General features: G+C 34.0%; 4 protein-coding genes across 4 annotated transcripts; 2 read left to right on the top strand and 2 right to left on the bottom strand.

Moving 5' to 3' along the window:
* Positions 1–20: 20 nt before the first annotated feature.
* On the bottom strand, positions 21–1621 carry LOC659586 (lysocardiolipin acyltransferase 1). The gene is made up of 4 exons (XM_008196259.3): positions 1457–1621; positions 1304–1407; positions 663–1258; positions 21–443 (listed from the first exon to the last, which is right to left on the bottom strand). Exons 1-4 carry the CDS (start codon positions 1512–1514, stop codon positions 110–112), a joined length of 1092 nt encoding a protein of 363 aa, XP_008194481.1. The 5' UTR covers positions 1515–1621; the 3' UTR covers positions 21–109.
* A 66-nt stretch (positions 1622–1687) lies between these two features.
* Positions 1688–3588, top strand: LOC100141651 (gustatory receptor 52). Its single transcript, XM_001812862.4, has 2 exons — positions 1688–3292; positions 3338–3588. The coding sequence occupies exons 1-2, from the start codon at positions 2519–2521 to the stop codon at positions 3581–3583; spliced, it is 1020 nt and encodes a 339-aa protein (XP_001812914.1). The 5' UTR covers positions 1688–2518; the 3' UTR covers positions 3584–3588.
* Positions 3589–4244: 656 nt separating this feature from the next.
* On the bottom strand, positions 4245–5512 carry LOC659726 (uncharacterized protein). Its single transcript, XM_966004.4, has 2 exons — positions 5309–5512; positions 4245–5262 (listed from the first exon to the last, which is right to left on the bottom strand). The coding sequence occupies exons 1-2, from the start codon at positions 5394–5396 to the stop codon at positions 4262–4264; spliced, it is 1089 nt and encodes a 362-aa protein (XP_971097.1). The 5' UTR covers positions 5397–5512; the 3' UTR covers positions 4245–4261.
* A 90-nt stretch (positions 5513–5602) lies between these two features.
* Positions 5603–6549, top strand: Csl4. Its single transcript, XM_064358384.1, has 2 exons — positions 5603–5689; positions 5746–6549. Exon 2 carries the CDS (start codon positions 5903–5905, stop codon positions 6491–6493), a length of 591 nt encoding a protein of 196 aa, XP_064214454.1. The 5' UTR covers positions 5603–5689; positions 5746–5902; the 3' UTR covers positions 6494–6549.
* Positions 6550–23567: the final 17018 nt, after the last annotated feature.

Here is a 23567-nt window from a genome sequence, read left to right as displayed (position 1 = left end):
GGAGTAGGAAAGTGATGATATAATCTTCAAACACCGACTTTATTAATTAATACATAAATATTTTGGCACATTTGAATTCACATTTTCCAATAATAATTAGGTACTTAAACTAGTTTTTTCTCCTAAGGTGGTACCACCAGATTTCGAAATTTTGGAACCCACCCATTGTCACATTTACAATAATTAAAAACACGGTATGGCCCAAAATCACAAAACGGTACCACCAATACACACACAATAAATAAGTGACAAAAAACGGCAACAATGTCCAAAAAAATAGCGCAAGAAGTAGTTCCCAACGATTTTCACTTTTGAGGATTCGTCCGTGGAGAAATTGAGTCGTTGAGTGGTACTCACGTAGAGTACGTTCTTTGTCCAACCAGCGTTTTTGCAAAAAATCGCAAAGGCCGGCCTCCGTTTTGGGCAAAACGGCACTAGGGTACCTAAAATATAGGTAGTACCAAAAAATATATACAGGGTGTAACAACAAATAGAAAAAGTTTATTATTGACTTTGAGGTACTAATTTCCTGATACAGGGTGTTTTCGAAAAAAGCATATGTAAACTTATGTTTTTTAATATTTATATATTTACTGAAAGGTCAGTAATGAACTTTTCCAAGTTGTTGGGACACCCTGTATAATTTTTTAAAATTATTAAACCTTGCTAAATGTACTTTGACCAGTTTTGGAAAATTTCCTTTCAATAAAATAGCTTCGTTTTGTGGTACCAAATCAGGATAGACCAACGTGACGTCATAAACCGCATCCAGCGCCTTCTTCTCTAACATTTTTTTGGCCAAAAACACAAAACCTGTAGTTCTAGGATGCAGAACAAAATCGTAACTTTCAAGCCCATTTTTTCGTGCAAAGTTATCACTTTTGGCTTTGGTACTATCGGTAAAGTCGGTACCTTCAGGAAAAACCAACAAACTATACTTATATCCAAGTTCTGAGAAATAATCAATCGCTTTCCCCAGAGTTAACTTATCCAAACCCCAACATCTCTTAATATAGACAAAACAGGCCAATTGCATGACCCAGCCCGGCCCTGGAATGTGTCTTATGACATCTTTTAGCACAAATTTGGTGGCAAATTTGAATTTCCCGCTTCCTGAAATAGAGTGATACATCGTGGGCCACAAAAAATTCCAATCCGTCCGCGTCCGATGATTCATAACAATGAGCGACGTTTCGTCCGTTTGAATGGCATCACCAGATACTTGTATCTCGCATCCGCACAGTAACTCGAGCAACACCTACGGAACGGACGTGAAACCGGAACAGTGTATGGAGCGCTTTACCGTCGGATAAAACTGCCAGAACGTAAATAAAGCGTCCGTACACGTTCGGTAAAACTTGTTTGAAATAAACAGAAGTGGCAAAAGGGGACAAAACATCGCATAGCCTACAAGTTAATAAAACACAAGGGTGGAAAATAATCTATTATTACCTACCAGCCATTATACTCGAATACCACAAAAAACAATACAAAAAACCGTGAAACAAGCCCATTTCGGTGAAAAAAAATTAAAATACGGCGAATTTTACGAAAGATTACATGGTGAGGGTTGAGATGAATTTATTGATTCGCAGCATCCGACAGTATGACCAACTAAATGAAAAATAAAAGGGAAGACTTTTAAGGGCATTTAATCCAATTATGCCATTGGTCGTGACCGAGTTATACAATCAAGCCACGTGTGTTATTTAATCCAATTAAAACAATCATTAAAACGAAAGTTGAATTTTTTATTAAAAGGAAAGTTTGTAGTATAGGCAACCAATCATACAACAGACGCAAAAACTGTTTATTTTTTTGTTTGTGTACATTTTTTGTTGTATTATTTGTTGTTTAGCATCTGGTAGTACACTTAATACATTATTGATAAGAACTATTAATTAACAAGAAAAATACCGATTACGTAACATAGTATAGGCAACCAGTTATGCACACAATTAATTAATTGCATTAAAATAACATTAACAACATTTAAAAAACGCTTTAGTTCCTGGCTTTTAATTACCGTATCGCATAATATTATTTATATATTTTATTAACAAAAATTAATAAATCAGGTTAGGTAACATTACTAATGCTTACACCAGAAGAATGAAATTAGCGAAATGCTTGTTTAAGTGATTCTTAATCGTTGTTATTTAACAATTATGGCAATTATTACTAAACAAAGTGAAAGTTAAATGTTATCGTAAAACTTTAATTATAGTGAGTATGCAACCAGTTATACAATCTAATATTAAATTATTCAATTTGGGCAAATTTTATCACTTCCGGTACGTTTTCCGTGATAAGGAATCATAACAAAACGACGCAAATGTTTAATTCTGGCAAAATAATCTATTAAAAGTTATGCAAGTTTTTTTTGTGGTGTTTTTTTTTTTAGTTAATAATTGAGGTGAAATAAAACAAACACATAAAAACGTAACTTTTATTTATCTAACAACACTGAATAATTTATTTCGCGTGTGAGGGAGTCAAGGTCAGTTGGGACCCAGCCATGGGTCTGAAAACGTTGCGTCTTGTTTGTACCATTGGTCGGTTTTTTGCAATCACCCCATCGTCCATTGACACGAAAACGGAACCATTTTACCAAAAAATGTACATTTTCGTGGTCTTGGGTTTGCTAACTTGTGGGCTAATTTCAACCACGATTACCAACAATTTTTACCTTGGGGACATTTACATGAAAATCGTGGTGGCTTATTTGACCGAATTAAACTTGTACATTTTTAGTTTGTATGTGTTGGTAGTGGTGAATTTGAGGCAACGCAAACGTTGGTACCTCCTGATGCGTCACCTTGAAATTATCAAAATCAAGATAAAAGTCCCTAAAAAGAAGGGCTGGAAGTTGCCGTATTTTAGTAAATTTTGGGGATTTTGTTTTTTGACGTTGTTGTGTGAGGCTTTGGTGGATTTTCGGTGGGCGTTTTTGTTCGGTTGGCGCTACTTGAACAAGTTTAATGTGCGTTTGGTGCAGATTTTTTTCACCAATTATTACAAATTTATGCTATGTGTTGTACTGAACACGTTTCGGGTTTGTTACCAGAAAATACGCCACCAAAAAACGCTAAACGAAACTGTGCAAATTTTCGTCCAGTTGAGACAAACTATTGATGTTTTCAACGAAATTTTCCAATTCCCCATTGCTTTAATGGTCGCGTTCACGACTTTTGAAGTCCTTAACTATATTTTGTTCACCCTGTATGTGAAAATTGAAGTTTCGGTGTTTGAAAGCATAGTTTTGGCAAGCTTGAGGCTTGGACCGACTGTGGTTAGTGTCTTAATGGTTTAGGTTGGCAGTGCTAGTTATTTTTAGGTTTGGACCACTGTTTTATTACTACTGTGTGACTACGTGAGACAAGAGGGCGAGAAAATTGTAACATTGTTTTACGAAATGCGGTTACAAAATTACGAATTGTTTGAGTTAACCGAATATGTGGAGGAGAATTTGCCGGTTTTAACCGCCGGTTATTTCCGGTTGGGCAAGCCGACGATTTTGCGCATGTTTGCCACTGTTGCCAACTTTGTGATCGTCGTGGTGCAAGTCACTAATAAAAATTGAATTCTGATTTTTCACTTTTTCTTCCTGTTTTTATTGAACTTGAACGAAAAAAATCAACAAATTTGGACAAAAATGACCAAAAATTTATTTTTTTCTAAGCAAAAACTTAATTACTTCGCAATTTTTTTTTAAAAATCGGGTAATAAATCACAAAATTATTCAAAAATAACATTTTTTGCAAATTCTGAAAATATAAACACGTTTTTTTAAACCAAAAATCTAGTTTTTTTCCTGTTTTTATTAAAGTAGAATGAAAAAAATCACCAAATTTGGTCAAAAATGAAAAATAATTTACTTTTTCTAAGCAAAAACTTCATTATTTCGCATTTTTTTAAATCAGGTAATAAATCAAAAAATTATGCAAAAAATGAAATTTTTTTGCAAGTTCTGAAAATTTAAACACGTTTTTTGACCAAAAATCTAGTTTTTTTTTTCATGTTTTTATTAAACTAGAACAGAAAAATCACCAAATTTGGTCAAAAATGAATGAAAAGTTACCGTTTCTAAACAAAAACTCAAATATTGCGCAAAATTTCTAAATAATTTAATTGTTATGGAAACGGCCAGAACAACAGTGACAACTGTTAATACAGTGAAACTTCTGTCACCCGAACTAATTCGTCCGAAATTATATATTTTTGAAATATATAGAAAGACGAAATTTAATTGTAAAAAAATTTATTCATCTTTTAAAAACTGCTCATCCGCTTTATTGAAGTCTTCGCTTAAACTTTGGGGCACTTTAAGTGTCTTCAAATCATCTTCTCCAATTTCCTCCTCGGTGCGTATCAAAATATCGACCAAATTTTCACACGCTAAAAGCACCTTTCTGTCCTTTTCCCACTTGTGCAACTCGCGCAAAATCACATAAGTGTTTCTCTCTCTGATAAATTCTCGATTTTTTCTCTTGGCACATAACTGGGTCAAAGCCTCCAGTAACATGCACCTGATATCTGGATCTTCTTCACGCTGTTTCTCCTCCGGGAGATATTGCAGTTCAAGGGGGAGCTTGTCGTTGTCTTCGTCGTCAAATTCCTCGTTTCCGGCCAGGGGGCGGAGCAGCCGGGGCAAGATATCGACATGGGGGCCCAAGAGCAGCTCATGACACTCGGGGTCAAATGTGCAGTTACGCAGGGCCCCCACGACGCCCCCGCGCCTCACGGCCGACTCCTCGAATTCAATGAAAGGCACGAGTTTGTGGATCCGGTCCAGGAAGCGTCTCCGGACGCGCCCACTTTGCGACAAGTTCGAAAAAAGGGGGCTCAAGTAGTGGAGGTTAGCCCCCGCTTTATTGTACTGTTTTTTCGTGAAAATGTCAATCAAATCGTCCAAACTTGCGCTTTTCTCAAGCGCATCAATCACTTTATCGTGATTGGCCCGAGATAAGTTCGATAAAATCATGCAGGAAAAATCGGCGATTTTACTCATGGGGTCCGTCACGAATTTAACAACAGTCGAAGTAATGTCACTCGGGGGGCTCTGTAAAGGGGGGCACCCCACACTCGTGTCCAAATCAAGCAATGCCAGGGCCCCCTTGTGATCAGCAGAGACATTAACAAGGCAAAGTGCCGAGTCTTTGACAATTGTGGCGTTATTATCACTCAAAAGTGTGATTAAGGAGACCAGAAGTGACGGTGTGTTGATTAATGTGGCAATTCCGTCCGCATTCCCCGTCAAACCTACAAAAAAATTACAAAAAACAAGTCTAACCTCGAACCCTATTACCCAAAATGTGCCCCAAAGCCACCGATTTGAGGTCCAAACGGGCCCCCAGATGCACAAACTGCAACAATTCGGCCACGGAATCACCCATTATCAGGCTAAAGCCCCCAAAAAAAAACAAAACACGAGGGGTGACAGCTGTCAAAAAAGTGGGGTTAGGTGGCAAAAAATCATTCTAATAAGTAAGGCATTATTTTTTTAGGTTTATCTCTACGTTGTATGTATATACAGGGTGTAATGAGTAGTTAAATAAACATAACATAAACCAGTTTATTTAATTCTGTAGCCAAATTAATGGTCGTAATTGGTAATTAATGTTAATTAATGAATGAGAAAGTAAAATTTTGCAAATTCGTTTTTTGACAATTGACAGTGACACTTGACGTAACCTCAAAAAAATCAAAAATTTCGTTTTTGTGCTGATTTTTCGCATGTTATAGCTCCTTGTGTGCCTTTGATTGGCTTTGAACGTCGTCTGCCGTGATAATAATATTGACAGTAAAAGGAACACGCAGTTTTTGAAATTTCTTCATGTCAATTGACATTTGACTTAACCTCAAAAAAAATCAAAAATTTCGTTTTTTGTTGATTTTGGGCATGTCATCGCCCCTTGTGTGCCTCCCGGGGCAGCGGCTGTGCCTGTCGGACCCCTCGCACGTGTCCGGTCAAGGCACGTACGAGCGTGGGGGCTACATCTACGCCACCCTTGCCGGTGTTGTGGACATTGTCCCCAAAGACAACGTCCAGATCATTGAAGTGCGCAGTTCCGGGCAGGAAACGCTCGTGCCGTCACAGGGCGACATCGTCACAGCGCAAATTCACACAATCACGCAGCAGTTTTGCAAATGCTACATTAAGTGTGTCGGGGATAAGGTTTTGGGGCGGCAGTATCGCGGGATTTTGCGGAAGGAGGACGTGCGAGCGACGGAGAAGGACCGCGTGGAGATTTACAAGAGTTTCAGGCCCGGGGACGTGATTCTGGCGAGGGTTTTGCCGATCACGGAAGCTCACACTTATCAGTTGTCCACGGCTGAGAATGAGCTGGGGGTCGTGACGGCGCACTCGGAACATGGGGGGCTTATGGTGCCTGTGAGCTGGACGGAGATGCAGTGCTCCAAGACGTTTGTGAAGGAGGCCAGGAAGGTTGCAAGAGTTGTGCCAGAAAGCGTGCAAAATGATGTGAAATAATGTTCAATAAATTGTATTTTTGTTTATTTTAATAAACCCTTTTGCGTCCCTTAAAAGTGCAAAAAAGTTAATTGAACTATTAGAGATAACCCTATAAAGTTTATAATCGTTGGAAAGCTCTTTGGATTATCTATTTTTTTCAAAAATGATTATTGTTCTCCGACTAATAGTTTTCGAGAAAATTGCAAGCAAAAGCAAAAATTGGAAACATTAAAAAAATCATAACTAAAAAACTATCGGGAATTTGGCGATTTTCTCGATGTCAATCGATTTCCCGGATCATTTTGCATAGGTAAGGATCAAAATAGTTCCACTTTTTCGAATAGTTTAGCCGTAATTCGATAAAAATTGAAAAACTTAAAAAATCACGCTGCTTCCTGAAAAACGTGCTCAAAAAACTTAAAAATAAACGCAGGCGCGAAAATTTGAATTTGAACCTAATTCTTTAAATATCTCGGAAACTAAGCGTTGGGCGCAATTTTGTTCTATGAGAGAAAAGATGCAACTTGATGTAGTCTAAGCGACGGTCTGGTTGAAATTGTAATTTTCAATAGTCATTTTGCTATCTCTTTAAGGAGCCATAAAAGACCTACACATTTTTGTGTTTTTGTAATGTCCAGTTCAGGCGGTGAAGTTTGAGGGGTCACTCGATGGGGTTTATATTAGTTTGAAAAACCCACCCTTATATTTTTTTTCAACTTTTATTAATACTTTTTCTAGTTTCGGGAACTGTTTGCAGTGGAGAATAAGTTGGTTTTGATTTTAAAATTTTTGGTCAACTAGGAACAGAGATACGAGATTTATTTATTGAAGGGTTGTTTTTTATGAAAGTGGCTAAATGTCATTTAAATCTACTTATTTTGTTTTATTTTGTCTGTTGTTGCTGTAATTGTACGACCATGTTAAAAGTCCACAAAAACGTAAAAAAAACGGAATTTCCGCCCCACCAAAAACTAAGGGTGAGTTTATTTTTGTGTTTGTATGATGGCTGTGAGGGTCTCAATGCGTAATCGTAAAAGTGGGACTTAAAAAAAAAAAAAAAAAAAAAGGAGAAAGAAGGGGGTGAATTACATGTGGCCTATTCCATATTAATGGATTTCCATATGTCTTAACAACCCACAAAAGTTGTTTTTAGTCCACAAAAAGTCCATATGTTCGATTTTTAGATGTTTGATTTTTTCAATTTTCGTCGCAGTTTTGGTCGATTTTGGGTACCCGGAATTTTCTCGAGCAATAGCTCCGGAACTATCAGAGATAACCCCATGAAGTGTATTATCGTTGGAAAGCTCTTTAAATTATCTATCTTTTTCAAAAAAAATTAGTGTTCTGCGACTAATAGTTTTCGAGCAAATTTGAGAAAAATGCAAAAATTGGTAAAATTTTAAAAAATTCATAACTAAAAAACTATTCGGAATTTGGCAATTTTCTCGATGCCAATCGATTCCCCGGATCATTTTGCATAGGTAAGGATCAAAACAGTTCCACTTTTTCGAATAGTTTAGTCGTAATTGGGAAAATAAAAAAAATAAAAAAAAAGTTAACACCCCCCCCTTAAAATCGGTCAATTTTTAAAGTGTCTCTAAATCAAATGAAACCTATTCTATCTTATAGATTTTGATGTGCTCTTTACGATCGAACAAACCGTTTTCGTCTAGCTCTTTTAGTTTGGCCGTAATCGGCGTTTGAAAATTGAAAAATTTTTTGCGAGATATCGCCTTGAGTCCTATGCCATTTTGTAGAGTTTTTTATTCCGGTTATCCTCCATTTTTCCGTTTTTCGATAACTCTAATAGTTTCGCCGTAATTGGCGGTTGAAAATTGAAAAAAAGTGAAAATGGAAACCTTTTTTTGCGTTTTTCTCGGAAACTGTAAGACTTAGAGCAACGAACAAAAAACCATCTGATAGCGCTTAATTTTATCTATTTTTTCGACTAAACCCGGAGCCGCTCCGGGCAACGGTTCCGGCTACAGAGGCGATCAAAGTTTTTCACTAAAAAAATTCATAAAAAAAAAACTAAAAGTCGTAGAGCACTGCGGTTTGTTCCATTGAATTCTACGGCTCATTTTACATATTATATCAATTTTTCACAGGAATTAAAAATTTAAAATTTTTTGCCTAAATTTAGGGTAGTCATTTGTCATAGTGGAAAATTTTATTCAATAAAAAAATTCATAACTCGAAAACTAAAAGTCGTAGAGCAACGCGGTTTGTTCCATTGGATTCAGCGGATTTTTTTCTGTATTATACCAACTTTTCACGAGATTTAAAATTTTCAAATTTTTTGCTCAAATTTCCTGAGTAATAAATTTGTGCCTACACCTTACCTTCAAAGTGATGAAAAAAAATTTTTTTTTAAATTCACTCCACCAAATTTTTATGGACTTCTTTATGTCTTAACAACCCACAAAAGTTGTTTTTAGTCCACAAAAAGTCCATATGTTCGATTTTTAGATGTTTGATTTTTTCAATTTTCGTCGCAGTTTTGGTCGATTTTGGGTACCCGGAATTTTCTCGAGCAATAGCTCCGGAACTATCAGAGATAACCCCATGAAGTGTATTATCGTTGGAAAGCTCTTTAAATTATCTATCTTTTTCAAAAAAAATTAGTGTTCTGCGACTAATAGTTTTCGAGCAAATTTGAGAAAAATGCAAAAATTGGTAAAATTTTAAAAAATTCATAACTAAAAAACTATTCGGAATTTGGCAATTTTCTCGATGCCAATCGATTCCCCGGATCATTTTGCATAGGTAAGGATCAAAACAGTTCCACTTTTTCGAATAGTTTAGTCGTAATTGGGAAAATAAAAAAAATAAAAAAAAAGTTAACACCCCCCCCTTAAAATCGGTCAATTTTTAAAGTGTCTCTAAATCAAATGAAACCTATTCTATCTTATAGATTTTGATGTGCTCTTTACGATCGAACAAACCGTTTTCGTCTAGCTCTTTTAGTTTGGCCGTAATCGGCGTTTGAAAATTGAAAAATTTTTTGCGAGATATCGCCTTGAGTCCTATGCCATTTTGTAGAGTTTTTTATTCCGGTTATCCTCCATTTTTCCGTTTTTCGATAACTCTAATAGTTTCGCCGTAATTGGCGGTTGAAAATTGAAAAAAAGTGAAAATGGAAACCTTTTTTTGCGTTTTTCTCGGAAACTGTAAGACTTAGAGCAACGAACAAAAAACCATCTGATAGCGCTTAATTTTATCTATTTTTTCGACTAAACCCGGAGCCGCTCCGGGCAACGGTTCCGGCTACAGAGGCGATCAAAGTTTTTCACTAAAAAAATTCATAAAAAAAAAACTAAAAGTCGTAGAGCACTGCGGTTTGTTCCATTGAATTCTACGGCTCATTTTACATATTATATCAATTTTTCACAGGAATTAAAAATTTAAAATTTTTTGCCTAAATTTAGGGTAGTCATTTGTCATAGTGGAAAATTTTATTCAATAAAAAAATTCATAACTCGAAAACTAAAAGTCGTAGAGCAACGCGGTTTGTTCCATTGGATTCAGCGGATTTTTTTCTGTATTATACCAACTTTTCACGAGATTTAAAATTTTCAAATTTTTTGCTCAAATTTCCTGAGTAATAAATTTGTGCCTACACCTTACCTTCAAAGTGATGAAAAAAAATTTTTTTTTAAATTCACTCCACCAAATTTTTATGGACTTCTTTATGTCTTAACAACCCACAAAAGTTGTTTTTAGTCCACAAAAAGTCCATATGTTCGATTTTTAGATGTTTGATTTTTTCAATTTTCGTCGCAGTTTTGGTCGATTTTGGGTACCCGGAATTTTCTCGAGCAATAGCTCCGGAACTATCAGAGATAACCCCATGAAGTGTATTATCGTTGGAAAGCTCTTTAAATTATCTATCTTTTTCAAAAAAAATTAGTGTTCTGCGACTAATAGTTTTCGAGCAAATTTGAGAAAAATGCAAAAATTGGTAAAATTTTAAAAAATTCATAACTAAAAAACTATTCGGAATTTGGCAATTTTCTCGATGCCAATCGATTCCCCGGATCATTTTGCATAGGTAAGGATCAAAACAGTTCCACTTTTTCGAATAGTTTAGTCGTAATTGGGAAAATAAAAAAAATAAAAAAAAAGTTAACACCCCCCCCTTAAAATCGGTCAATTTTTAAAGTGTCTCTAAATCAAATGAAACCTATTCTATCTTATAGATTTTGATGTGCTCTTTACGATCGAACAAACCGTTTTCGTCTAGCTCTTTTAGTTTGGCCGTAATCGGCGTTTGAAAATTGAAAAATTTTTTGCGAGATATCGCCTTGAGTCCTATGCCATTTTGTAGAGTTTTTTATTCCGGTTATCCTCCATTTTTCCGTTTTTCGATAACTCTAATAGTTTCGCCGTAATTGGCGGTTGAAAATTGAAAAAAAGTGAAAATGGAAACCTTTTTTTGCGTTTTTCTCGGAAACTGTAAGACTTAGAGCAACGAACAAAAAACCATCTGATAGCGCTTAATTTTATCTATTTTTTCGACTAAACCCGGAGCCGCTCCGGGCAACGGTTCCGGCTACAGAGGCGATCAAAGTTTTTCACTAAAAAAATTCATAAAAAAAAAACTAAAAGTCGTAGAGCACTGCGGTTTGTTCCATTGAATTCTACGGCTCATTTTACATATTATATCAATTTTTCACAGGAATTAAAAATTTAAAATTTTTTGCCTAAATTTAGGGTAGTCATTTGTCATAGTGGAAAATTTTATTCAATAAAAAAATTCATAACTCGAAAACTAAAAGTCGTAGAGCAACGCGGTTTGTTCCATTGGATTCAGCGGATTTTTTTCTGTATTATACCAACTTTTCACGAGATTTAAAATTTTCAAATTTTTTGCTCAAATTTCCTGAGTAATAAATTTGTGCCTACACCTTACCTTCAAAGTGATGAAAAAAAATTTTTTTTTAAATTCACTCCACCAAATTTTTATGGACTTCTTTATGTCTTAACAACCCACAAAAGTTGTTTTTAGTCCACAAAAAGTCCATATGTTCGATTTTTAGATGTTTGATTTTTTCAATTTTCGTCGCAGTTTTGGTCGATTTTGGGTACCCGGAATTTTCTCGAGCAATAGCTCCGGAACTATCAGAGATAACCCCATGAAGTGTATTATCGTTGGAAAGCTCTTTAAATTATCTATCTTTTTCAAAAAAAATTAGTGTTCTGCGACTAATAGTTTTCGAGCAAATTTGAGAAAAATGCAAAAATTGGTAAAATTTTAAAAAATTCATAACTAAAAAACTATTCGGAATTTGGCAATTTTCTCGATGCCAATCGATTCCCCGGATCATTTTGCATAGGTAAGGATCAAAACAGTTCCACTTTTTCGAATAGTTTAGTCGTAATTGGGAAAATAAAAAAAATAAAAAAAAAGTTAACACCCCCCCCTTAAAATCGGTCAATTTTTAAAGTGTCTCTAAATCAAATGAAACCTATTCTATCTTATAGATTTTGATGTGCTCTTTACGATCGAACAAACCGTTTTCGTCTAGCTCTTTTAGTTTGGCCGTAATCGGCGTTTGAAAATTGAAAAATTTTTTGCGAGATATCGCCTTGAGTCCTATGCCATTTTGTAGAGTTTTTTATTCCGGTTATCCTCCATTTTTCCGTTTTTCGATAACTCTAATAGTTTCGCCGTAATTGGCGGTTGAAAATTGAAAAAAAGTGAAAATGGAAACCTTTTTTTGCGTTTTTCTCGGAAACTGTAAGACTTAGAGCAACGAACAAAAAACCATCTGATAGCGCTTAATTTTATCTATTTTTTCGACTAAACCCGGAGCCGCTCCGGGCAACGGTTCCGGCTACAGAGGCGATCAAAGTTTTTCACTAAAAAAATTCATAAAAAAAAAACTAAAAGTCGTAGAGCACTGCGGTTTGTTCCATTGAATTCTACGGCTCATTTTACATATTATATCAATTTTTCACAGGAATTAAAAATTTAAAATTTTTTGCCTAAATTTAGGGTAGTCATTTGTCATAGTGGAAAATTTTATTCAATAAAAAAATTCATAACTCGAAAACTAAAAGTCGTAGAGCAACGCGGTTTGTTCCATTGGATTCAGCGGATTTTTTTCTGTATTATACCAACTTTTCACGAGATTTAAAATTTTCAAATTTTTTGCTCAAATTTCCTGAGTAATAAATTTGTGCCTACACCTTACCTTCAAAGTGATGAAAAAAAATTTTTTTTTAAATTCACTCCACCAAATTTTTATGGACTTCTTTATGTCTTAACAACCCACAAAAGTTGTTTTTAGTCCACAAAAAGTCCATATGTTCGATTTTTAGATGTTTGATTTTTTCAATTTTCGTCGCAGTTTTGGTCGATTTTGGGTACCCGGAATTTTCTCGAGCAATAGCTCCGGAACTATCAGAGATAACCCCATGAAGTGTATTATCGTTGGAAAGCTCTTTAAATTATCTATCTTTTTCAAAAAAAATTAGTGTTCTGCGACTAATAGTTTTCGAGCAAATTTGAGAAAAATGCAAAAATTGGTAAAATTTTAAAAAATTCATAACTAAAAAACTATTCGGAATTTGGCAATTTTCTCGATGCCAATCGATTCCCCGGATCATTTTGCATAGGTAAGGATCAAAACAGTTCCACTTTTTCGAATAGTTTAGTCGTAATTGGGAAAATAAAAAAAATAAAAAAAAAGTTAACACCCCCCCCTTAAAATCGGTCAATTTTTAAAGTGTCTCTAAATCAAATGAAACCTATTCTATCTTATAGATTTTGATGTGCTCTTTACGATCGAACAAACCGTTTTCGTCTAGCTCTTTTAGTTTGGCCGTAATCGGCGTTTGAAAATTGAAAAATTTTTTGCGAGATATCGCCTTGAGTCCTATGCCATTTTGTAGAGTTTTTTATTCCGGTTATCCTCCATTTTTCCGTTTTTCGATAACTCTAATAGTTTCGCCGTAATTGGCGGTTGAAAATTGAAAAAAAGTGAAAATGGAAACCTTTTTTTGCGTTTTTCTCGGAAACTGTAAGACTTAGAGCAACGAACAAAAAACCATCTGATAGCGCTTAATTTTATCTATTTTTTCGACTAAACCCGGAGCCGCTCCGGGCAACGGTTCCGGCTACAGAGGCGATCAAAGTTTTTCACTAAAAAAATTCATAAAAAAAAAACTAAAAGTCGTAGAGCACTGCGGTTTGTTCCATTGAATTCTACGGCTCATTTTACATATTATATCAATTTTTCACAGGAATTAAAAATTTAAAATTTTTTGCCTAAATTTAGGGTAGTCATTTGTCATAGTGGAAAATTTTATTCAATAAAAAAATTCATAACTCGAAAACTAAAAGTCGTAGAGCAACGCGGTTTGTTCCATTGGATTCAGCGGATTTTTTTCTGTATTATACCAACTTTTCACGAGATTTAAAATTTTCAAATTTTTTGCTCAAATTTCCTGAGTAATAAATTTGTGCCTACACCTTACCTTCAAAGTGATGAAAAAAAATTTTTTTTTAAATTCACTCCACCAAATTTTTATGGACTTCTTTATGTCTTAACAACCCACAAAAGTTGTTTTTAGTCCACAAAAAGTCCATATGTTCGATTTTTAGATGTTTGATTTTTTCAATTTTCGTCGCAGTTTTGGTCGATTTTGGGTACCCGGAATTTTCTCGAGCAATAGCTCCGGAACTATCAGAGATAACCCCATGAAGTGTATTATCGTTGGAAAGCTCTTTAAATTATCTATCTTTTTCAAAAAAAATTAGTGTTCTGCGACTAATAGTTTTCGAGCAAATTTGAGAAAAATGCAAAAATTGGTAAAATTTTAAAAAATTCATAACTAAAAAACTATTCGGAATTTGGCAATTTTCTCGATGCCAATCGATTCCCCGGATCATTTTGCATAGGTAAGGATCAAAACAGTTCCACTTTTTCGAATAGTTTAGTCGTAATTGGGAAAATAAAAAAAATAAAAAAAAAGTTAACACCCCCCCCTTAAAATCGGTCAATTTTTAAAGTGTCTCTAAATCAAATGAAACCTATTCTATCTTATAGATTTTGATGTGCTCTTTACGATCGAACAAACCGTTTTCGTCTAGCTCTTTTAGTTTGGCCGTAATCGGCGTTTGAAAATTGAAAAATTTTTTGCGAGATATCGCCTTGAGTCCTATGCCATTTTGTAGAGTTTTTTATTCCGGTTATCCTCCATTTTTCCGTTTTTCGATAACTCTAATAGTTTCGCCGTAATTGGCGGTTGAAAATTGAAAAAAAGTGAAAATGGAAACCTTTTTTTGCGTTTTTCTCGGAAACTGTAAGACTTAGAGCAACGAACAAAAAACCATCTGATAGCGCTTAATTTTATCTATTTTTTCGACTAAACCCGGAGCCGCTCCGGGCAACGGTTCCGGCTACAGAGGCGATCAAAGTTTTTCACTAAAAAAATTCATAAAAAAAAAACTAAAAGTCGTAGAGCACTGCGGTTTGTTCCATTGAATTCTACGGCTCATTTTACATATTATATCAATTTTTCACAGGAATTAAAAATTTAAAATTTTTTGCCTAAATTTAGGGTAGTCATTTGTCATAGTGGAAAATTTTATTCAATAAAAAAATTCATAACTCGAAAACTAAAAGTCGTAGAGCAACGCGGTTTGTTCCATTGGATTCAGCGGATTTTTTTCTGTATTATACCAACTTTTCACGAGATTTAAAATTTTCAAATTTTTTGCTCAAATTTCCTGAGTAATAAATTTGTGCCTACACCTTACCTTCAAAGTGATGAAAAAAAATTTTTTTTTAAATTCACTCCACCAAATTTTTATGGACTTCTTTATGTCTTAACAACCCACAAAAGTTGTTTTTAGTCCACAAAAAGTCCATATGTTCGATTTTTAGATGTTTGATTTTTTCAATTTTCGTCGCAGTTTTGGTCGATTTTGGGTACCCGGAACTTTTCTCGAGCAATAGCTCCGGAACTATCAGAGATAACCCCATGAAGTGTATTATCGTTGGAAAGCTCTTTAAATTATCTATCTTTTTCAAAAAAAATTAGTGTTCTGCGACTAATAGTTTTCGAGCAAATTTGAGAAAAATGCAAAAATTGGTAAAATTTTAAAAAATTCATAACTAAAAAACTATTCGGAATTTGGCAATTTTCTCGATGCCAATCGATTCCCCGGATCATTTTGCATAGGTAAGGATCAAAACAGTTCCACTTTTTCGAATAGTTTAGTCGTAATTGGGAAAATAAAAAAAATAAAAAAAAAGTTAACACCCCCCCCTTAAAATCGGTCAATTTTTAAAGTGTCTCTAAATCAAATGAAACCTATTCTATCTTATAGATTTTGATGTGCTCTTTACGATCGAACAAACCGTTTTCGTCTAGCTCTTTTAGTTTGGCCGTAATCGGCGTTTGAAAATTGAAAAATTTTTTGCGAGATATCGCCTTGAGTCCTATGCCATTTTGTAGAGTTTTTTATTCCGGTTATCCTCCATTTTTCCGTTTTTCGATAACTCTAATAGTTTCGCCGTAATTGGCGGTTGAAAATTGAAAAAAAGTGAAAATGGAAACCTTTTTTTGCGTTTTTCTCGGAAACTGTAAGACTTAGAGCAACGAACAAAAAACCATCTGATAGCGCTTAATTTTATCTATTTTTTCGACTAAACCCGGAGCCGCTCCGGGCAACGGTTCCGGCTACAGAGGCGATCAAAGTTTTTCACTAAAAAAATTCATAAAAAAAAAACTAAAAGTCGTAGAGCACTGCGGTTTGTTCCATTGAATTCTACGGCTCATTTTACATATTATATCAATTTTTCACAGGAATTAAAAATTTAAAATTTTTTGCCTAAATTTAGGGTAGTCATTTGTCATAGTGGAAAATTTTATTCAATAAAAAAATTCATAACTCGAAAACTAAAAGTCGTAGAGCAACGCGGTTTGTTCCATTGGATTCAGCGGATTTTTTTCTGTATTATACCAACTTTTCACGAGATTTAAAATTTTCAAATTTTTTGCTCAAATTTCCTGAGTAATAAATTTGTGCCTACACCTTACCTTCAAAGTGATGAAAAAAAATTTTTTTTTAAATTCACTCCACCAAATTTTTATGGACTTCTTTATGTCTTAACAACCCACAAAAGTTGTTTTTAGTCCACAAAAAGTCCATATGTTCGATTTTTAGATGTTTGATTTTTTCAATTTTCGTCGCAGTTTTGGTCGATTTTGGGTACCCGGAACTTTTCTCGAGCAATAGCTCCGGAACTATCAGAGATAACCCCATGAAGTGTATTATCGTTGGAAAGCTCTTTAAATTATCTATCTTTTTCAAAAAAAATTAGTGTTCTGCGACTAATAGTTTTCGAGCAAATTTGAGAAAAATGCAAAAATTGGTAAAATTTTAAAAAATTCATAACTAAAAAACTATTCGGAATTTGGCAATTTTCTCGATGCCAATCGATTCCCCGGATCATTTTGCATAGGTAAGGATCAAAACAGTTCCACTTTTTCGAATAGTTTAGTCGTAATTGGGAAAATAAAAAAAATAAAAAAAAAGTTAACACCCCCCCCTTAAAATCGGTCAATTTTTAAAGTGTCTCTAAATCAAATGAAACCTATTCTATCTTATAGATTTTGATGTGCTCTTTACGATCGAACAAACCGTTTTCGTCTAGCTCTTTTAGTTTGGCCGTAATCGGCGTTTGAAAATTGAAAAATTTTTTGCGAGATATCGCCTTGAGTCCTATGCCATTTTGTAGAGTTTTTTATTCCGGTTATCCTCCATTTTTCCGTTTTTCGATAACTCTAATAGTTTCGCCGTAATTGGCGGTTGAAAATTGAAAAAAAGTGAAAATGGAAACCTTTTTTTGCGTTTTTCTCGGAAACTGTAAGACTTAGAGCAACGAACAAAAAACCATCTGATAGCGCTTAATTTTATCTATTTTTTCGACTAAACCCGGAGCCGCTCCGGGCAACGGTTCCGGCTACAGAGGCGATCAAAGTTTTTCACTAAAAAAATTCATAAAAAAAAAACTAAAAGTCGTAGAGCACTGCGGTTTGTTCCATTGAATTCTACGGCTCATTTTACATATTATATCAATTTTTCACAGGAATTAAAAATTTAAAATTTTTTGCCTAAATTTAGGGTAGTCATTTGTCATAGTGGAAAATTTTATTCAATAAAAAAATTCATAACTCGAAAACTAAAAGTCGTAGAGCAACGCGGTTTGTTCCATTGGATTCAGCGGATTTTTTTCTGTATTATACCAACTTTTCACGAGATTTAAAATTTTCAAATTTTTTGCTCAAATTTCCTGAGTAATAAATTTGTGCCTACACCTTACCTTCAAAGTGATGAAAAAAAATTTTTTTTTAAATTCACTCCACCAAATTTTTATGGACTTCTTTATGTCTTAACAACCCACAAAAGTTGTTTTTAGTCCACAAAAAGTCCATATGTTCGATTTTTAGATGTTTGATTTTTTCAATTTTCGTCGCAGTTTTGGTCGATTTTGGGTACCCGGAACTTTTCTCGAGCAATAGCTCCGGAACTATCAGAGATAACCCCATGAAGTGTATTATCGTTGGAAAGCTCTTTAAATTATCTATCTTTTTCAAAAAAAATTAGTGTTCTGCGACTAATAGTTTTCGAGCAAATTTGAGAAAAATGCAAAAATTGGTAAAATTTTAAAAAATTCATAACTAAAAAACTATTCGGAATTTGGCAATTTTCTCGATGCCAATCGATTCCCCGGATCATTTTGCATAGGTAAGGATCAAAACAGTTCCACTTTTTCGAATAGTTTAGTCGTAATTGGGAAAATAAAAAAAATAAAAAAAAAGTTAACACCCCCCCCTTAAAATCGGTCAATTTTTAAAGTGTCTCTAAATCAAATGAAACCTATTCTATCTTATAGATTTTGATGTGCTCTTTACGATCGAACAAACCGTTTTCGTCTAGCTCTTTTAGTTTGGCCGTAATCGGCGTTTGAAAATTGAAAAATTTTTTGCGAGATATCGCCTTGAGTCCTATGCCATTTTGTAGAGTTTTTTATTCCGGTTATCCTCCATTTTTCCGTTTTTCGATAACTCTAATAGTTTCGCCGTAATTGGCGGTTGAAAATTGAAAAAAAGTGAAAATGGAAACCTTTTTTTGCGTTTTTCTCGGAAACTGTAAGACTTAGAGCAACGAACAAAAAACCATCTGATAGCGCTTAATTTTATCTATTTTTTCGACTAAACCCGGAGCCGCTCCGGGCAACGGTTCCGGCTACAGAGGCGATCAAAGTTTTTCACTAAAAAAATTCATAAAAAAAAAACTAAAAGTCGTAGAGCACTGCGGTTTGTTCCATTGAATTCTACGGCTCATTTTACATATTATATCAATTTTTCACAGGAATTAAAAATTTAAAATTTTTTGCCTAAATTTAGGGTAGTCATTTGTCATAGTGGAAAATTTTATTCAATAAAAAAATTCATAACTCGAAAACTAAAAGTCGTAGAGCAACGCGGTTTGTTCCATTGGATTCAGCGGATTTTTTTCTGTATTATACCAACTTTTCACGAGATTTAAAATTTTCAAATTTTTTGCTCAAATTTCCTGAGTAATAAATTTGTGCCTACACCTTACCTTCAAAGTGATGAAAAAAAATTTTTTTTTAAATTCACTCCACCAAATTTTTATGGACTTCTTTATGTCTTAACAACCCACAAAAGTTGTTTTTAGTCCACAAAAAGTCCATATGTTCGATTTTTAGATGTTTGATTTTTTCAATTTTCGTCGCAGTTTTGGTCGATTTTGGGTACCCGGAACTTTTCTCGAGCAATAGCTCCGGAACTATCAGAGATAACCCCATGAAGTGTATTATCGTTGGAAAGCTCTTTAAATTATCTATCTTTTTCAAAAAAAATTAGTGTTCTGCGACTAATAGTTTTCGAGCAAATTTGAGAAAAATGCAAAAATTGGTAAAATTTTAAAAAATTCATAACTAAAAAACTATTCGGAATTTGGCAATTTTCTCGATGCCAATCGATTCCCCGGATCATTTTGCATAGGTAAGGATCAAAACAGTTCCACTTTTTCGAATAGTTTAGTCGTAATTGGGAAAATAAAAAAAAAAAAAAAAAAGTTAACACCCCCCCCTTAAAATCGGTCAATTTTTAAAGTGTCTCTAAATCAAATGAAACCTATTCTATCTTATAGATTTTGATGTGCTCTTTACGATCGAACAAACCGTTTTCGTCTAGCTCTTTTAGTTTGGCCGTAATCGGCGTTTGAAAATTGAAAAATTTTTTGCGAGATATCGCCTTGAGTCCTATGCCATTTTGTAGAGTTTTTTATTCCGGTTATCCTCCATTTTTCCGTTTTTCGATAACTCTAATAGTTTCGCCGTAATTGGCGGTTGAAAATTGAAAAAAAGTGAAAATGGAAACCTTTTTTTGCGTTTTTCTCGGAAACTGTAAGACTTAGAGCAACGAACAAAAAACCATCTGATAGCGCTTAATTTTATCTATTTTTTCGACTAAACCCGGAGCCGCTCCGGGCAACGGTTCCGGCTACAGAGGCGATCAAAGTTTTTCACTAAAAAAATTCATAAAAAAAAAACTAAAAGTCGTAGAGCACTGCGGTTTGTTCCATTGAATTCTACGGCTCATTTTACATATTATATCAATTTTTCACAGGAATTAAAAATTTAAAATTTTTTGCCTAAATTTAGGGTAGTCATTTGTCATAGTGGAAAATTTTATTCAATAAAAAAATTCATAACTCGAAAACTAAAAGTCGTAGAGCAACGCGGTTTGTTCCATTGGATTCAGCGGATTTTTTTCTGTATTATACCAACTTTTCACGAGATTTAAAATTTTCAAATTTTTTGCTCAAATTTCCTGAGTAATAAATTTGTGCCTACACCTTACCTTCAAAGTGATGAAAAAAAATTTTTTTTTAAATTCACTCCACCAAATTTTTATGGACTTCTTTATGTCTTAACAACCCACAAAAGTTGTTTTTAGTCCACAAAAAGTCCATATGTTCGATTTTTAGATGTTTGATTTTTTCAATTTTCGTCGCAGTTTTGGTCGATTTTGGGTACCCGGAACTTTTCTCGAGCAATAGCTCCGGAACTATCAGAGATAACCCCATGAAGTGTATTATCGTTGGAAAGCTCTTTAAATTATCTATCTTTTTCAAAAAAAATTAGTGTTCTGCGACTAATAGTTTTCGAGCAAATTTGAGAAAAATGCAAAAATTGGTAAAATTTTAAAAAATTCATAACTAAAAAACTATTCGGAATTTGGCAATTTTCTCGATGCCAATCGATTCCCCGGATCATTTTGCATAGGTAAGGATCAAAACAGTTCCACTTTTTCGAATAGTTTAGTCGTAATTGGGAAAATAAAAAAAATAAAAAAAAAGTTAACACCCCCCCCTTAAAATCGGTCAATTTTTAAAGTGTCTCTAAATCAAATGAAACCTATTCTATCTTATAGATTTTGATGTGCTCTTTACGATCGAACAAACCGTTTTCGTCTAGCTCTTTTAGTTTGGCCGTAATCGGCGTTTGAAAATTGAAAAATTTTTTGCGAGATATCGCCTTGAGTCCTATGCCATTTTGTAGAGTTTTTTATTCCGGTTATCCTCCATTTTTCCGTTTTTCGATAACTCTAATAGTTTCGCCGTAATTGGCGGTTGAAAATTGAAAAAAAGTGAAAATGGAAACCTTTTTTTGCGTTTTTCTCGGAAACTGTAAGACTTAGAGCAACGAACAAAAAACCATCTGATAGCGCTTAATTTTATCTATTTTTTCGACTAAACCCGGAGCCGCTCCGGGCAACGGTTTCGGCTACAGAGGCGATCAAAGTTTTTCACTAAAAAAATTCATAAAAAAAAAACTAAAAGTCGTAGAGCACTGCGGTTTGTTCCATTGAATTCTACGGCTCATTTTACATATTATATCAATTTTTCACAGGAATTAAAAATTTAAAATTTTTTGCCTAAATTTAGGGTAGTCATTTGTCATAGTGGAAAATTTTATTCAATAAAAAAATTCATAACTCGAAAACTAAAAGTCGTAGAGCAACGCGGTTTGTTCCATTGGATTCAGCGGATTTTTTTCTGTATTATACCAACTTTTCACGAGATTTAAAATTTTCAAATTTTTTGCTCAAATTTCCTGAGTAATAAATTTGTGCCTACACCTTACCTTCAAAGTGATGAAAAAAAATTTTTTTTTAAATTCACTCCACCAAATTTTTATGGACTTCTTTATGTCTTAACAACCCACAAAAGTTGTTTTTAGTCCACAAAAAGTCCATATGTTCGATTTTTAGATGTTTGATTTTTTCAATTTTCGTCGCAGTTTTGGTCGATTTTGGGTACCCGGAACTTTTCTCGAGCAATAGCTCCGGAACTATCAGAGATAACCCCATGAAGTGTATTATCGTTGGAAAGCTCTTTAAATTATCTATCTTTTTCAAAAAAAATTAGTGTTCTGCGACTAATAGTTTTCGAGCAAATTTGAGAAAAATGCAAAAATTGGTAAAATTTTAAAAAATTCATAACTAAAAAACTATTCGGAATTTGGCAATTTTCTCGATGCCAATCGATTCCCCGGATCATTTTGCATAGGTAAGGATCAAAACAGTTCCACTTTTTCGAATAGTTTAGTCGTAATTGGGAAAATAAAAAAAATAAAAAAAAAGTTAACACCCCCCCCTTAAAATCGGTCAATTTTTAAAGTGTCTCTAAATCAAATGAAACCTATTCTATCTTATAGATTTTGATGTGCTCTTTACGATCGAACAAACCGTTTTCGTCTAGCTCTTTTAGTTTGGCCGTAATCGGCGTTTGAAAATTGAAAAATTTTTTGCGAGATATCGCCTTGAGTCCTATGCCATTTTGTAGAGTTTTTTATTCCGGTTATCCTCCATTTTTCCGTTTTTCGATAACTCTAATAGTTTCGCCGTAATTGGCGGTTGAAAATTGAAAAAAAGTGAAAATGGAAACCTTTTTTTGCGTTTTTCTCGGAAACTGTAAGACTTAGAGCAACGAACAAAAAACCATCTGATAGCGCTTAATTTTATCTATTTTTTCGACTAAACCCGGAGCCGCTCCGGGCAACGGTTCCGGCTACAGAGGCGATCAAAGTTTTTCACTAAAAAAATTCATAAAAAAAAAACTAAAAGTCGTAGAGCACTGCGGTTTGTTCCATTGAATTCTACGGCTCATTTTACATATTATATCAATTTTTCACAGGAATTAAAAATTTAAAATTTTTTGCCTAAATTTAGGGTAGTCATTTGTCATAGTGGAAAATTTTATTCAATAAAAAAATTCATAACTCGAAAACTAAAAGTCGTAGAGCAACGCGGTTTGTTCCATTGGATTCAGCGGATTTTTTTCTGTATTATACCAACTTTTCACGAGATTTAAAATTTTCAAATTTTTTGCTCAAATTTCCTGAGTAATAAATTTGTGCCTACACCTTACCTTCAAAGTGATGAAAAAAAATTTTTTTTTAAATTCACTCCACCAAATTTTTATGGACTTCTTTATGTCTTAACAACCCACAAAAGTTGTTTTTAGTCCACAAAAAGTCCATATGTTCGATTTTTAGATGTTTGATTTTTTCAATTTTCGTCGCAGTTTTGGTCGATTTTGGGTACCCGGAACTTTTCTCGAGCAATAGCTCCGGAACTATCAGAGATAACCCCATGAAGTGTATTATCGTTGGAAAGCTCTTTAAATTATCTATCTTTTTCAAAAAAAATTAGTGTTCTGCGACTAATAGTTTTCGAGCAAATTTGAGAAAAATGCAAAAATTGGTAAAATTTTAAAAAATTCATAACTAAAAAACTATTCGGAATTTGGCAATTTTCTCGATGCCAATCGATTCCCCGGATCATTTTGCATAGGTAAGGATCAAAACAGTTCCACTTTTTCGAATAGTTTAGTCGTAATTGGGAAAATAAAAAAAATAAAAAAAAAGTTAACACCCCCCCCTTAAAATCGGTCAATTTTTAAAGTGTCTCTAAATCAAATGAAACCTATTCTATCTTATAGATTTTGATGTGCTCTTTACGATCGAACAAACCGTTT

Source organism: Tribolium castaneum, chromosome 8, assembly GCF_031307605.1.
Source record: "Tribolium castaneum strain GA2 chromosome 8, icTriCast1.1, whole genome shotgun sequence".
In the NCBI taxonomy this organism is placed as follows: Eukaryota; Metazoa; Arthropoda; class Insecta; order Coleoptera; family Tenebrionidae; genus Tribolium; species Tribolium castaneum.
The sequence above is the reverse complement of the archived record's forward strand: the minus strand, read 5'-3'. Positions and strand labels throughout refer to the sequence as shown.

Bases quoted from the DNA above. Each gene is read 5' to 3' on its own strand.
- LOC659586 (XM_008196259.3), bottom strand. From the start codon at position 1,514: ATGGGCTTGTTTCACGGTTTTTTGTATTGTTTTTTGTGGTATTCGAGT. The intron at 1,259-1,303 runs GTAAAGCGCTCC...TCCGTTCCGTAG, and splicing joins TCTGGCAGTTTTATCCGACG to GTGTTGCTCGAGTTACTGTG. The intron at 444-662 runs GTTTAATAATTT...CCTATATTTTAG, and splicing joins GTCAAAGTACATTTAGCAAG to GTACCCTAGTGCCGTTTTGC.
- LOC100141651 (XM_001812862.4), top strand. From the start codon at position 2,519: ATGGGTCTGAAAACGTTGCGTCTTGTTTGTACCATTGGTCGGTTTTTT. The intron at 3,293-3,337 runs GTTAGTGTCTTA...AGTTATTTTTAG, and splicing joins TGAGGCTTGGACCGACTGTG to GTTTGGACCACTGTTTTATT.
- LOC659726 (XM_966004.4), bottom strand. From the start codon at position 5,396: ATGGGTGATTCCGTGGCCGAATTGTTGCAGTTTGTGCATCTGGGGGCC. The intron at 5,263-5,308 runs GTAATAGGGTTC...ATTTTTTTGTAG, and splicing joins GGCTTTGGGGCACATTTTGG to GTTTGACGGGGAATGCGGAC.
- Csl4 (XM_064358384.1), top strand. From the start codon at position 5,903: ATGTCATCGCCCCTTGTGTGCCTCCCGGGGCAGCGGCTGTGCCTGTCG.